The 15,006-nt window shown below is 40.3% G+C and overlaps 1 protein-coding gene across 3 annotated transcripts in view; it reads right to left on the bottom strand.

Moving 5' to 3' along the window:
* MCTP1 (multiple C2 and transmembrane domain containing 1) overlaps positions 1 to 15,006 on the bottom strand; it is a 339,066-nt gene that overhangs the window by 12,938 nt on the left and 311,122 nt on the right. For all 3 annotated transcript variants that reach the window (XM_019532386.1, XM_019532387.1, XM_019532385.1), the window contains one exon: positions 1,323 to 1,432. In XM_019532386.1, the coding sequence (XP_019387931.1) occupies positions 1,323 to 1,432 (110 nt within the window). The remainder of the gene's footprint in view (positions 1 to 1,322; positions 1,433 to 15,006) is intronic.

Genomic DNA, 15,006 nt, shown 5'->3' on the forward strand with positions numbered 1-15,006 from the left:
CTCGCGAGCTCACGGCCGCTCGCGGGGCCATCCGTGACACCTTGTATGGTCTGTTTTTCTGAAATGCGTAGCTGATGACTTCTGTAACAACATTCTGTTCATCCTGACACTGAAAAGCTTACTATGGGCCCATGCTATGGGTGAAGTAAAAGAAGATGCGAGAGGACCCAATGCTTTATAGTTATGGTCTCCTGACCCCATGACATTATATCATTTTCTTAAAATTCACTGCCAGTTGGTGTTTTGGTGCCCTGTACCTGTGTGCAGACTGAATTATCAGAAACATAGAGTACAAATGAGCAGTTAAGCCTAATTGATGATAACTACCACTTAGCAATGTGAGCCTAGTCCCTTGGACACCTGGAGTCCCTGGACAGTATTCGAAATAAGTAGTAAACCAGCACTGGGGCTGTTATCTCCACCTTTGCATTACTTTGAGTGTACCATGAAAGCCCTGGTAGACCTGCTGTGGGGATGTTTTAAATAACAATAGTCTCCTAGTCACCTTCTGCCTCATCTTTTGCACTATGCTGCTTACAGTGCCAAGAAAGTCCTGATTACATTGCACCAAACTTCCTACTTCGGAAGGACCTGAGGCTGGCCTTTTTCTGGCAGAAGCCCAAGCAGACTTCAGCCCTGTCTTTTAGCCGAGAGATTCTTTGTAGAATTTTTCTGGTCTCAAACAATAGACGTATTCACTGGCTGAACATGCCAGAATTATACCACACTCCCTGTAACTGTAACAGGCCAGCATCATTCAGATGTAAACACACCATTGAAAACATTTCCCCATATATTCTGCATAGTATTTAACTATTTATTTGTAACATTTACATTTGTTGGTAAAGCATGTATTTTATGCATAAATAATACACCTGCAACAGATGAAAACTGCTCTAAAAGTAACCTATCATAAAAAAGGCTTCCTAGCAATTGAGCATATGTGTATGTTTAAAAACTCTCAAATATTTATTTAGCTCTATGTACTTCTTTGATCAAGACTTTGTATTCATTTTTTTTCAATGTCTAGGTTAAAAAGGGTTCCATCTCTCAGGTGAAGGACAGTCCTCTTTCTTACTTCAAAGCTGCAGTTCTGATCCTTTGCAATTCATATACTTCTAAATTCCAGAATTAAAGTGACAGGACTTTCATGAAACCAAGGGTCAGCACAAAGTGAAGTAACTAATGATAAGATTTTGCAATACATCATCCCAAAATGGAGTCCTTTGCCAAAAAATAAAAGTAATACTTTGCACCTCAGCTGGTGGAAAAAAATGTGAATACCACAGAAAGCAATCCAGCACAAATGTGTCAGCACTTACTTCTTTATCCTTTCTCCAAGTGAAGCCACTTCATCAAGGACATTTTGGACACTGACACAAACCTCTTGGATGGCATAAAGTTTATTGATAAAACCTTTCTTTTCACTATCCTAAAAAAAAACAAAACCCAGAAAGGAACAGAATAGACTGTCAGTAAAAGTCTGTTTAGAAACTGTCATAACAGGGTTCAATCACAGGCACTAATTATTTCTTTAAACTTTCAATAGGATGTACAGAGTCTACATACATTGGTACATAGGAGTTCAGTTTTATTTGTCCCTGCATCTTCCTAGTTGATGTGGTATCCCCATTCAAGATGATAAAAGCTCTTTTTGAAGTACAGGGTGTAAAAAAAACTAGATACATCTTACTTCTTGAGGACAGGCCATTGGCTTCAGCAGTGACTTACCAAATTTCCATGTGATTTTTTTTTTTTTTGTCATCCCCTTCGGCAGAAATTACCTTAGACAAGAATGTTGGTACTGAACTGGGAAATGCCAAAGGAATTAACTTGATAAATGGCATTGTGCTCCTTTCCTTATCCCTGAACATCCTGTGCATTTCACCTAATATAGAAAATGTGGGTTCACATGTAACTGTTCATATCTATAATGTTATTATTTTAAAGTTTATATATAATATAAAAATATACACAAGTGTATATCTGTGTACACACATCCGCACACACTCACTGCTGCTCTTCTATGGCACCCACCTCGCTCTTATCACACTATTATCCAGTAACATTCCAATGCTAAGGCCAAGGCTTTCATCATCGAGGCTTTCAAGAGGAGGATGAATAAGCATTGGTCAAGGACAATTTACAAAGAGAACTCCTGCATTTGTGAATACCCACACTTACAATTCAAAGGGGTCTACACCTCGATTTGAAATTTCCAAAGGGGACCGCGCCTCCATTAGAAATGTTTTAGTAGTCCACAAATGAAAAGAGGTTGAAAACCAGTGCTCGACTCAAACCTAGGTGCATCATTCAGCAGCAACTAAAATGCCAAGTGTCAGCTTAAATTGTCAGAATGACTGATACCTTCAACAATCATTTTATTTTACCACTGTATGTAGCGAATGAGTATTCACTCTCTTTCTTTTGAACTCTTTAACAAACGAAGTGCTGGTATGCATGCAATGCATATAAGGTTGAACTCCATTTTCTTAACAGCATATTTTGTATGCTTGGCTGTGTGGAAGACCTGTAATGTCTCAGCCATGACAGGAACAAAATATCCTGGGAATATCTAGGAAAGGTGGTTGTGGCAGGTTCATTACCCAGGGGTAGCCATGACACCCCTTGGTGACTGCGTGACTCCTGTCCAGCTCAGTTTCTATTACAGCCCTCCCTTAACTGCTCACCCACCACACCTTTTCCTTACTAGAGGTCAAAGAAAGGAGGATGCCCGCAGGCCTTAGAGTGAGCCTTAGTCTATTTGCAGTACCACTGGGTCTCTCTTGGACCCCCAACAGCCTTCATTTGACCCTTGAGCTCAGTGGGCCCCTTCATAACTTCAAGAGCTACATGCATATCTGTGCTTCTCCAGGGCACCCATAGCCTTAAGAGATCAATGTGCGGCTCCATTCCTCCCCTACACCACACCCCAAGCTTTGTGGGTGTTCTCTCTCTTTGACATTGCCTCTTTGTCCCCTTGGGCCTGCAAACCTCCTGATCCCTTACATGATCTCCCTCTGAACTCCTGGATCCCTGGTCCCACATGCAGCCCCTTGTCCAGGCTGTCAGACCCTTGGTCCCACACAAAGCCCCCTCCTCCAGGCTCAGGGACCCTCTACTCTGGCTTAGCCTGCTCTGGACTCATGGACCCTCTGGCCTGGCTCAGCCCTTCCCTGGGCATGTGGACCCTCTGGTCCAAGTCTCAGCCTTTTCCTAGGCTCCTGGACCCCTTACTGGGCCCTACTTTCAGTCTGTGGGCTCCTAGCTTACTGAGTCTCTAAGTAAGTCTTGAGCCTTCCACAGCAGGCCTCAAGGCTAAACCACCAGTGCCACTTGAATAAAAATAAGCATCTCAGCCCTTTGGTGGATACCTCAATCCCTCTCTGGGTTCAACATAAAACAAAGGCTGGTTTCCTATAAAATCCAGCCTCTCTCTGCCCAGATGACCTGCCTCTGTTCCCAGGCCTGCAGAGTTCTTTACATAAGTCCAAGTCCCTTCAGGAGCCCTGCAGCTCTGCACCCAAGAGCTCCTTATTTCATGACTGCCAGGGAAATACGGCCTGATCAGTTTAGGCTCTGGGCTTATATAGCTCAAGCCTGAGCCCTATCTTCTAGTCAGGTAAGTTTCTCATTAGCCCCTTAAAGGAGCAGGCACACTCCAGTGCCTTGCTACAGTGGTATTATATGAAGTACTTTGGTTATCTTTTTATTTAACCAGTGTCTATACAAAACTGGATATTTATTCATATAGCCATTGATTTATGTTAATACAAAACTTTATTAAGTGAGATTTCATTACATTTACAGTTTCATTGCCTATTACTAATAGATCCTCATTTAATTACTTTTGTTGAGTTTTCCATAAAATAATCACCATTTTTAGTGAGGAATTGTCAGTGTTAAGGCTTCTTCATATGTGTTGTATGCTTTTACTAGATACTTCCTGTATTTTGTAGGCCATGCTTCCTAAAGGAACATATCTCCTGGCTGGACATGTCTTGGAAGGAGTGGTCCTGTTTTGATAACCCTTTCTCTCCTGCCATGAGGCTACTTTCTGAACCCTAATCTCATCACAAAGTGGTATCAGATTCACATGGAGTCCAAAGCTAGGTCTGAGAAGTGCTGTAACATAATGACTCTACTCATAGGTTAAAATTGGCTAAAAGTGACATTTCCTCCTTGTCTTTCTCAGAACTTTTCTAATTGTGTGCAATGCCATATTGAGTTTTTCTGTATTTTCTTAATGTGGTATATCAGCAACAACAACAATACTTTTCAAGGTTAGCAAAGGCTTAAAAAAGCAAAATATTCATCTAGAATTTTTTTTTTTTTTTTTTTACTTTAAGACTTCTTCCATCACAAACTACATAACACATTGGTCCCCTATGAATGAAGTAATTACTCTTTATATATTGTATATGACCCAAAACCACAGTGGCTAATGGAATTGGTCTGCATTGCATTCCAATATTTCTTTCTTCTTCACTAATGTTCAATACTTTATTAGTAGAGAATAAATTGGTACATTTCTTTTATTGTCATCTTTGCTTTCCTTTATAAACCAGTGTGGATGAGGGAAATATCATTCAGTGTTTAATCATCCAAAGATTCTCTGGTGACACTAGTCCAGAAACTACATTGTCAAGATTTCTTTTGAAGATGTTAAAAGAATTTAGCCACAAAAGACAGGTTGGCTATAAATCAGCAACCTGCGAGGTGTATATATGGCAAAACCATTTCCAATGATGCAGTATAATTTAAAAGCCATAAACACCTGGGGATGGCAAAACATACGAAGTCATTTTGAACCCACTTGGAAGAGTCAGATAGTATTCTCAGTTCATTTGTGAGATTAATAATGAGTTGCTGTTAGTTCAAATAAGTATTAATCAAGCAAAAATGTCTTCCCTGATGACCACAGCCACTAAAGTAAAATATACCCCAAGCTATACAGCATTGGTGGCTCTTTTTCAGCTACCTCCTCAGTATTTATGTAATTTCTTCCTACCTTGCTAATGATACTGATATTCATCTCAGGTACACTATAGCTCCTCTGGATGTGCCTTTCATTTCGTACAGAAAAGGCAGATTCATAATTAACTGTTCATATCACTACAATGTCATTATGAAAAAAGATCTGCTTTATTTATGCAACTACTGCATGCACTGACAGATGAACATGAAAATAATCTGTTTTTTTTTTTCAATAAACTAGAAAGCAAACAATAAGTGACACTCAAGACCAACTGCTTTCTCCAGTTATGGTATACGTAATTTCACCTCTTCAGTTTATATTCCCAGACCCTGCCTTTGCTATAATTAAATTGTAATGAAGAATGTCTTGCATTCAAAACCTTGTCTAACTTTATCCCAACAACATAGTTGTTCCAATAAAAGATACTGCCCTAAGAAATCCTTGCCTCTTGTATAATCAAAGTGTGTGAGAAAAGAATGATATCAATGTAACAAAAAACAATGTCTGTTGTGACATCTGCAGAACTCAACAGGGATTACTTTAGAAGATCCTAAGGTTATTTTTCTTGACAAGTATTTTACAAGACGAACCTTTACCTTTTTTTCCTTGAAAGGATATCTGTTTTAAATTATCTCCTTAAAAATAGAGAGAAAGAGAAAGAGAGAGAGAGATGCAGGGACAGACACAGAGAAAAAGAATCACCATTGCCTCTCCTCCCCACCTTAGTAGCTTAAAGGAAATTTGTTGACATACTCTGAAGCAGGCATAGACAAAACAGCACAGGAAAAGGGAGGCAGTCAGAAAGATCAGGATTCAGCTTTGCTTAAACTAATTCCACATGCCCCATGAACCATTAGTTGCTTTTTACTTCCTGCTCCAAAGATTTGTAGAGAAAATAATCTGAGCTAGGGAAAAGCTACACTTTTTTTCCAGCAAGATGCTGCGTTAGCAAATCCAACATACGAGCTACCTTCGGTGAGCCAAGGTTCTTAATAAACCATTTTTCAAACACTACTGGTATTTCCTTTCTAAGGAAGATGGACTGTGACTGGAATCAATTTCATCATTTGTATAGCTACAATTGCCAAGTTTCTGGAAATAATTGCCATTTAAACACTGGATAAAATGTATTATATGAAGCCGACAACAGTTTTATTAACATTTAATTTTCATGATTTGTTTGTTTGTAGTAGGCTCAAGGTATCTCAAAATGAAGATGTTTGGTGAGGGATGAGCATTTGAATAAATCACCAAAGAATGTCAGACTAATGTTGACCATCTGACTCGAATCTACAAAAAGAAGGAAATTTGGAATAAGGGCTGAGATCATCTTCTTATTTCTTTTCACAGTAAATTGTAGATTGTGGTTTGATATGCTTCTTGGCCAATAATAATGCTCAGTTTTCTTATAAAGGTTTTCAACTATAGCCTGTTTTACATAAAGAGGAACTGAGGTACAACACGGTAAATGCCTTTTCTGAGACCACTGATCTCTTTTAGAAGACCGTGAATGTAGCCATAACTCCAAAAACAGGGACAAGAGCAGAAAAATCAACCAGGCAGAATTTTATTCATGCATACACTTATAAACCAAGGGTAATGCTCTTGAAATTAATTAAAACTTTTTTTTTTCATTTAAAACAAGTTGTTTAATTCAATTAAAGGTCTGACTCACTTGCCAGAATCAGTATCCTACAAATAAACTAGCAAACTGGAGGGAGGAGCACAGACCTTGAAACAAAGCAGATAAAGAGATGGGGGTGGGAATTGAAGAACTACTGGTGAATTTTACTTGGGAAATGGGTCATTTAGGATATTCTGAAATTCTGTTCTGGAGGTGATGAGGAGAGTACTGGATCAGGCTCATTATGCACTTCATGCACTACCTAGTTTTACCCAGCCATATTTCCTATTGTCTAAGCTTTTCTCCCTGCCTGTTCCTTCAGCAGAAGGAAGAGCAGGCTAAAGGTGGAGAACCTCTACACAAAGTATAGGAGGCTGATTGGTCTTCAACAGATGAATAAAGGAGACAGCTGCACACGGCAGAGGAATAGAAATTAATCCACCAGTTATGTGACAGCACCTGCACAGACCCCACAGTCAACGACAGGGAATGAACCTATGACCTTCTGTGCAAAAACCACAGACTTTTATAATTCACACTGGGGAAGAACTACTTTAGCTATGAGATAGACATAGATTGTTTTACCCAATATATTATCAGAGTATACAAAGCCGTACCTAGCTTCATTTTTCCAAGTGAGAGGTTTTCTCATTAATCCATACTGCTTTTTCAAAGTTTCACAGTCAAGTCTTTCTCCCTACGAGGAGTTTCTGATCAAATAAATAAATAAATATGAAAACACAAATGTAAATAAAAATAATACAAAATCAAATCACAGTGACTACATTTGAGGCAGGTTTAGCAGCCAAGTGCACACAGTGCACAAACAGCAAGACGCAAATGCACTCCCCTAAGTTTCAACCAATTGCCCAGCTCGAATGCATTTGGAGATGTCCATTCAGACGCTTGTGTTGTACTAAACCCATGAGCGTCAGAAGGGAATGCCTTAGTCCTTAACTGGCAAGAAACCCTAATGCCTCCCTTAGGAAGGCCAAGCTGCCAGCTACTGCTAAACACTTTGCTATAATCTGGCCCTTACTCAGAAAACTGTCACTGGGGATTAATGACCTCACCAATTACCTCCCAGATTCTAACCTCTGCTTTCTGGGGAAGGTCACTGAGAAGGTGATAGCAAACCAACTTCAGTAATATTTAATCTCCTCTAGGTTTTCTGCACCCACATCAGAGCAGCTTGAGACCTGGATATGGCACATAGATGACTCATTATCTCATCATTTCCTTTGGGAAATCGGAAGAGGTCAAACATGCTATTAGATCTAAGCCCACTTTGATATTGGTGATCATGAGATGCCGCTGATTTGTCCATGGGACCTGGCAGAGGTACACAGAGAGACTTGAAACTGGCTTCCTTCATGACAATGATAATGATTTGAGAGGGTTAGGATGTTTTAACTACTCTTCTCCCTCAAGTCTTGCCACTTGTGGAGTATCAGAAAGGTTCACTTTGGTCACCCCTCTTGTTTAACAAGGATGTGAAGACACTTGGGGAGATTCTTTCAGAGAGAGTTGAAGGCATTTAACAAATTTTAGAATCCAGCTTTTTTTTTTTCATCTCCTAGCTAATAACTCCTTAGCTTCTGGTCATTCTTTAAAGTAACTGATTGTATCCAGCAGAGAGACATATGTGGCACCAGTATGCGCTCCCCATGTGGAACAAATATTATAGAATTCAAATATCACATAGAGAGAATGCAGGTAGCAAAGGTCTATTTACCAAATAAATAAAATAAACTACAACATGGTAATTATATTAATTTTTAGGGGAACATATCATGAAAAAGCAGTCTGGGAAAGGCAGCTCTTTGGAGGCCATTTTTCTATGAAGAGACATAATCTACTGCTTTCATGGATAAGGTATCCATGAATCAAAGTTAAGTTGTTTGACTCAAGCCCCAAAGACCCAGAGTTATGAACAAACAGAAACATATTATAGTCATACTATAATGCAAATAAACTATTGAGGCAGACTCATTAACAATACTTGCATTTCTATATAGTACCAAAACCATCAGATTATTTTGGACAAACCGATCTTGATTTTCAAGTTCTGGCAGCCACCTGTACATCTACAACTTTACATAATCATATCAATTAACTATTTTTTATGCAGTGACAGCTGTGCATGCATAACTTCTAACCATTTCTCCTGCAAAGCCCGTTTGCTAAGAAGATCTTGTATATGCACATTATACCGTCCTCAGGTACAAATAGTAGATAATGTGTGTGTGGACAGCTACAAGCACACAAGTTAACAGCAGGTTAAGGTCTTATTGAAAAACAGAACAAAAACCTGAAGGCCATATTAACAGAACTTATTTTAGATACTTGTGCTGTAGCTGGTAAAGTACAATAGAGTTACAATCTAATGAGTGTTCAATATTGTAAGATCCATGCATGATTAAACCATATCAACACACATACAAAAATACTGTAGGTTCACTGTTTATCAAGACACCATGACTGTAAGCATGAACATTACAACAATCTGTTCTGCCTCAAATGATCTATTCAGAATTGATAAAATCACTTTGAACCTTCCATGATTTTATTCACTTCTACCCATTCTACAAATTAGACTTTTTGTCTGTGATGAACTACTATTGAGCTAGAATATAAGTATAATTTTAACAATATTAAATTGTGAGCAACAGGCATAATCCAAGGAAACACAGACAATGTTAAAATCTAGACAGTGCAAAAATGAAAACTTGTAAAGACAGTTTTCAAGTAAATTAATTTACATGAATTTCTTGCTGATATTTTTCTCTCTTGCACCTCTATCCCCTCTTACTCTCAAATACAGTTTAACTCTTTTCCTTCCTGATTTGGCTTTCTTTAAACATGTTACCTCAATAAATACAACAGTCCTGATACAATACAAAAACATGAAAGTAGCAATTTTATTGAAGAGCCATCTAGTGGGGAAAAACATCCCCCTAAATTTTCACTGCACAATGAAAACCCTGGCTGATTTTGATCAATAGCATACATTAATGAAATATTGTTTTCCAAAATACTCTAAAACAATGCAGTACTTGGAAATGGCAACATGATTATCTATTGATGACTATAATTTTAAGGACAGAAAGTCAATATTGCCAAAGGCTATCCTTGGCATTATTTCTAATGAGAAACATGAGGAATTCGGTATTTATGCAATGTATTGTGGGGCAAATCACAGGGTTGAAGGGAATCTGCCAAATATACTTGTCTAGGGTGAAAAAATTATGATGTTGTCCTTTTGGCTGATCTTTATTTCCTTTACATCCTGGGTATTGTTTTTAAATACAAAAAATAGTATCTCCTACTGTAAGGGACACAGAATGATGTTTGATTGCAACAATTATTTCCTTTGTGTTTTTTCTGGATAGTACATCACTCTTTAGTCAACATCACTTGCTCCCATCCTTTCTTCCTTTTAGTTGCAGGTCATCTCTTTAATAATGTCAGCTCTAGTCATTCTCTGCAATACCCAAATTACAGGACATGTTGAGAAAGCCTGAAATATTGGCACTCCAGGGTATCACAAAAAGATTGTCTTCAGTAGTTAATGAATCTATTTAGAACACAACCTTGAGAAGGTGTATTAACTAATACAACATTGACCACAACTTCTTAGCTCTTCTAGAGTGGTCCCAGTAGTATTTATTCATGAGCAGCTGACAAGGTACTGTCTATGCTGATTGCAAAATTGCAGTTGACGCTATGTAAGTTAACATCACCCCTCAAGGTTTTGATCTAATATCATGTAAATTTTTCATAAGACAAACCCTAACAGTAAAATCGCAAAGGACACACAATTTAAAATAGGCAGCAGACCTTGGCAGCAGTACTGGAGAGACAGATGCTTCCTCTGGGAACTGCCCGTGCTGCATGAGAGGCTGGAGGGGGTGTAGGGAGAAAACCCCGCCGAGAAAAGCTCCCTTGAAAAACTCCTTATTCAGCTAGATGGATGAGAAGAGAGTTGAGAGGCCAGAAAGAGGAGTCAAAAAGGTCTGGGATTAGATAAACATCTGAACTTTTAGAGGTTTATCCCAATCAGTCCTTCTACTTTCTGCAGTTCACCCATCACCAACAGATACATGAAATAAAAAAGAATGAACTATTTGATACTAAAAGTGTAAAATAGTTTTCAAAAACATATCTAATCTGGAAAATTATTTTCAAAGCACAACCACAGGATGCTCTACTGTATAAGAGCTGCTTATGTAGTTTTGTGGGCTTATGTTCATTTAAAATTTCAATCAGTTATGCGTATATTGGGTCAAGGTAAAAGATGTAACAGTTAGTTTGATTCTTTAGCTCATGGAACAGGATTTTAATTTTTTCTGAGAAATCATGATAAGTATGCTCCTAGGCAGAGGTTAAATAGAGACAAAATAGTTAAGAGCTGGTCTGCAGATTCACCCTCCTGATTTAACAGTTTAAGCATGGCACCAAAGTACACTTTAAGGTTTACGGTATAGTCTCTTACACGTTTCTCAGCTTTGTGTCAGTAAGATAGTATGATCTTACACTTCTCATGTAAGTCATTCAACTAATCAAATACAGGTAAAGATTTTAGGCTAAATTATGGCTGACCCCAAGGAAGCCAAAGGGTAGATAACAGCTGTAGCTATCACCAAAAGATCTGCATCTCCAGCAAGGATGTACTAGAGATGGTGGCCTAAAAGATGATACCACATTGTGATAGCTATCACCATGACAAAGACTAAATAGCCTAAGCAATGACCCTGGAGGAAGCAGCCTAGAAATCTGAATCAGTGACTAAATAGGGACCTACTGAAATTGTAAATGCACGGAAAACATGAAACCCAGCATTGCCTGCAAAAGCGGACAATGTCTGCAAAATCTGCAGAAATAAAACCTTAATGAAAATAAAATGCTGGCTTCCCAAAGGGAGCCAGCAGTCCTTATGGTACTGCAGCCTGGCCATGCAGCCTGTCAGAGGAGGGTTGGGGGGGGCAGCCGGTACACAGAGGAGCTCAAGATGACTGCTGCCCCTGCCATTTGACACTGATTGGTTTAGAGGGTTGTCTGTTATGTAGCTGCAGCCCCTCCACCAATTGGTAGCAAGGGGCAGGGCCACCAGAGCCCCTCAGTCACTCAGAAGCATGCGGGGGCCCCAGTCACAATAAGCCCACAAAAATAGCAGCCAGGCCCCCGACCTACCTATGAAATCAGCCGGCTGCTTCCTTGAGTTGGGTACACCCCTAACAACATCCTATTGCTCCTTATTGTTATGTCCATTTCCTTCCTGTTATTTCCATTACTTTTTAGTGGCTGGGGAGGGGTTACATGTTTTCAACATTTTTACCTTGAGCTGCTGATATATTTTGGTTGGACTTTTTAGGTCCTAAAAATATTAAGTGAAAGGGGATATTTCCTTGCCTCCAGATTTTAACTGTAAGTCATGCAGATCTGATCACAGAAAGCACATTAGACATGAGGTCTCAAGAGATGTCTCCAACATCTACTCAGCAAAATACTCCCCCAAAATGTGGCTGACCAAGTCAAAAACTTTGGGTCACTTCTGCACTTCAGTGATTTCATTCAAGTGTGATTTGTTATAAAAAGTGGAGGAAAAAATTGGAGGAAAAAGGTGGAGGAAAAAATACTTTCCTGAGGAGCCTATTTGTATTGATCAACAGCCCAGAGACTTGAAAACTATGGGACAGGCTTCATCTGTTCGTATAGCTCAACAGAACTCAGCAGATCTAAGATGCTCATGAACTAACCGTAAAACATAAATTTGGGAATATTAATCTCAAGTTTTCAGTGACCACAACAGATTCTTTAGCTATACCATTTGATAGAGGGATGAAAAACATAGTCCCTAATTCTCAGTTGGTATTAATGACCATAGTTTAGTTTAAGTAATTTATTCTAAACGTTTGTCTAAAGAAAACAGTATTAAAACACTAATTGCAAATCCTGAGCTTCCTGACTCATGCTGAAAGACCTAATGTTTCCAAAAAACTTTTTGGAACAAGTGTTGGGATTGAATCCAAAGATAGCAACTGAAGTTGACAGATCTTACAATATTCCCTGTTAAAGTTCAAGAAGTGATGGTAAAGACAAAAAAAAAAAAAAAAGCTCTTAAGCTATGAAGTGAAAGATGAGCTACTATGAACAGCCCTTTAGTTACATCCCCCCCAAAGAGATCTTATTTCTAGAGCAAAGATGACTAAGTAACCTTTTACAGTTTTGAATATATTCATTTCACAGGATAGCTAAAATTATTCAAGTGTACTATAAAGATGAATGTAATCGTCTGAACAATTTTAGAAAAAAGCACTGTTGCTTCTGAAATTTCTTCTCATAAGGGTTCAGGCTAAGATAAAAAATAATCATCCAGTTACAGGAAAATATGGGGAGGAGTTGTGTGACATAGCAATGATGAGAAAAGAATTTCACCCACTGTTAATAAAATTTATCTGAATGCCTTTAGGGAACTTTGATGTTGGAGGTCTGGGCCAGTGTCTTTATGTTAAAAATTGCATGATATACTGGGAGGAAGACCCTCAGGGCTGGGCTCTAAAAGACACATTGACTGCCCATTTTCTTTCCTACTGCTGACTAGAGACTGGTTAAGAAGACAGCTGAAGCTGTTAAAATGAAAAATCCTTAAGAGGTATCTTTCTGCTGTTGGCATTTTCTCTTCTGCTCACTATCGGGTTTGTGCTAGGTTGGAGGTATGTAAGAGCAGCTGCCTGATCTGACTGAAGCTTCTTCAGTGCCGAAACTCCCTCTACAGCCTATTTCAAGAAGAATCCAATAGCCTTAGACTCTATGATATTCCATTTATTGGGTCAGCTCATAGGTCCATCTAGCCTAATCTTCTGTTTTACACAATGGTAGAGTGTAGATGCTTAAGGGGAGAATGATAGAACATGTCCAAAATCTTCCACTTCAGATTTTTCCCTTTGAACCTGCCAGCATTCAGAGGTTTAGGAAGTTCTACCTCTTGAAACAGGGTGTGCAGGGTATTGGAAGCAAAAAAGACTGTGGGTGAGGAGGGCCAAAGGGATATGAGCACCAGCAGTGAGACGGCTGTGCTCAGGGGGGCAGGGGAGGCCTCAGTAGCATTTGTGGGGTGGTGAGGGGTCAGAGGGCCCGGAGTATCATGTGGATGAGTTTGTGTAGGGTGCAGTGGGTTCCATGCAGGCAGTGAGAGGGCAGACTAGGACCCAGCAGGGCATAAGAGGGATGGTGGGGTCTGATGGGACTTGGGGCACAACAGAGTGAAGCCTAGCATAGGGAGGATACATGGGATAATGGGGGACAGAGTGGAACCAGGGGCATTTGAGGTGACAGAGCAACGCATGACACAGATGATCCGAGCAGGCTGCAGGGCTTGAGGCAAAGCAACTTGCATGGGGGCCCCACTCCACATCCCACTTATGCTGGGGACTGAAAGCCTGGCACACTGGATGCGGTGGGATAGGTGGTAACCAGAACTTCTGGCAGAAACAGCCAAAGAGCTGTCCAACCTGCTAGGTGGGAGGGTGGGCTAAACTGGAGCCACAGCCTCTCCGTCCACCTCTGTTGGGCCCCCCAAAGCACAGGGCCTGGGATGGTTGCCTCAATTCGCACCCCACTAGGGACAGCCCTGCATACAAGACAGTGAGGAACACTTTGGGGCAAAGGTGGAATGTGTGAGGAACCCTTGTGTTGAGGTGCAGGGAATATTTATTAGGGCTGTGTGAAGCTTTGGGTGCCAATTCGATTCAGAGGAGATTTGGCCCGATTCAACAGCTGAATCTCTGAATCCAAATTGAATCGGGAGACCAATAAAAAGGTCAGAATCAATTCTGCTCCCCTGAGTGCCCCTCGCCCGCTCTCCCAGCCCTGTCAATGACTGCTCTGCCTGGCCTCAGCATCCTGGCTCTTTGAAAAAGAAAAAGAAAAAGCTCTAAATTAGCTGCTGCAGCGGCCGTCAGGGCTTCTACAGGCTCATGGCAGAACCCCACCCACACAGTGGGGGGCAATGGGACTCCCCCCCCCCCCCCTGCCTGGCACCCGTGTAGCAGCTGTCACATCATGTGGGTGTAACATAGCCTGGCAGGATCCACTGAGCGCAGCACTATTTTTTGTTTTTTAAAGAGCCGGGACACTGGGGCTGGGTGGTGCAGCCATTGACAGGGCTGGGAGAGAGGGCGGGGGATGGGGCCTGTTTGATTCAGCGATTTGGCTGATTTGACGGTGGCTGAATCTCTGAATCTGAATTGATTCGGGACAGTGATTCAAATCACCAAATCGAATCGCTGTCCCCTGAATCGGCCAAATCTGAACAGAACACCAGCCACTTTGCACAGGCCTAGTATTTATATCCATGTCCAGGGTAGTGGGGTAAAAGCTGTACTCCCTTGGCACCAGGGGC

This window comes from Crocodylus porosus, unplaced genomic scaffold, assembly GCF_001723895.1.
Source record: "Crocodylus porosus isolate Cpor-Errol unplaced genomic scaffold, CroPor_comp1, whole genome shotgun sequence".
In the NCBI taxonomy this organism is placed as follows: Eukaryota; Metazoa; Chordata; order Crocodylia; family Crocodylidae; genus Crocodylus; species Crocodylus porosus.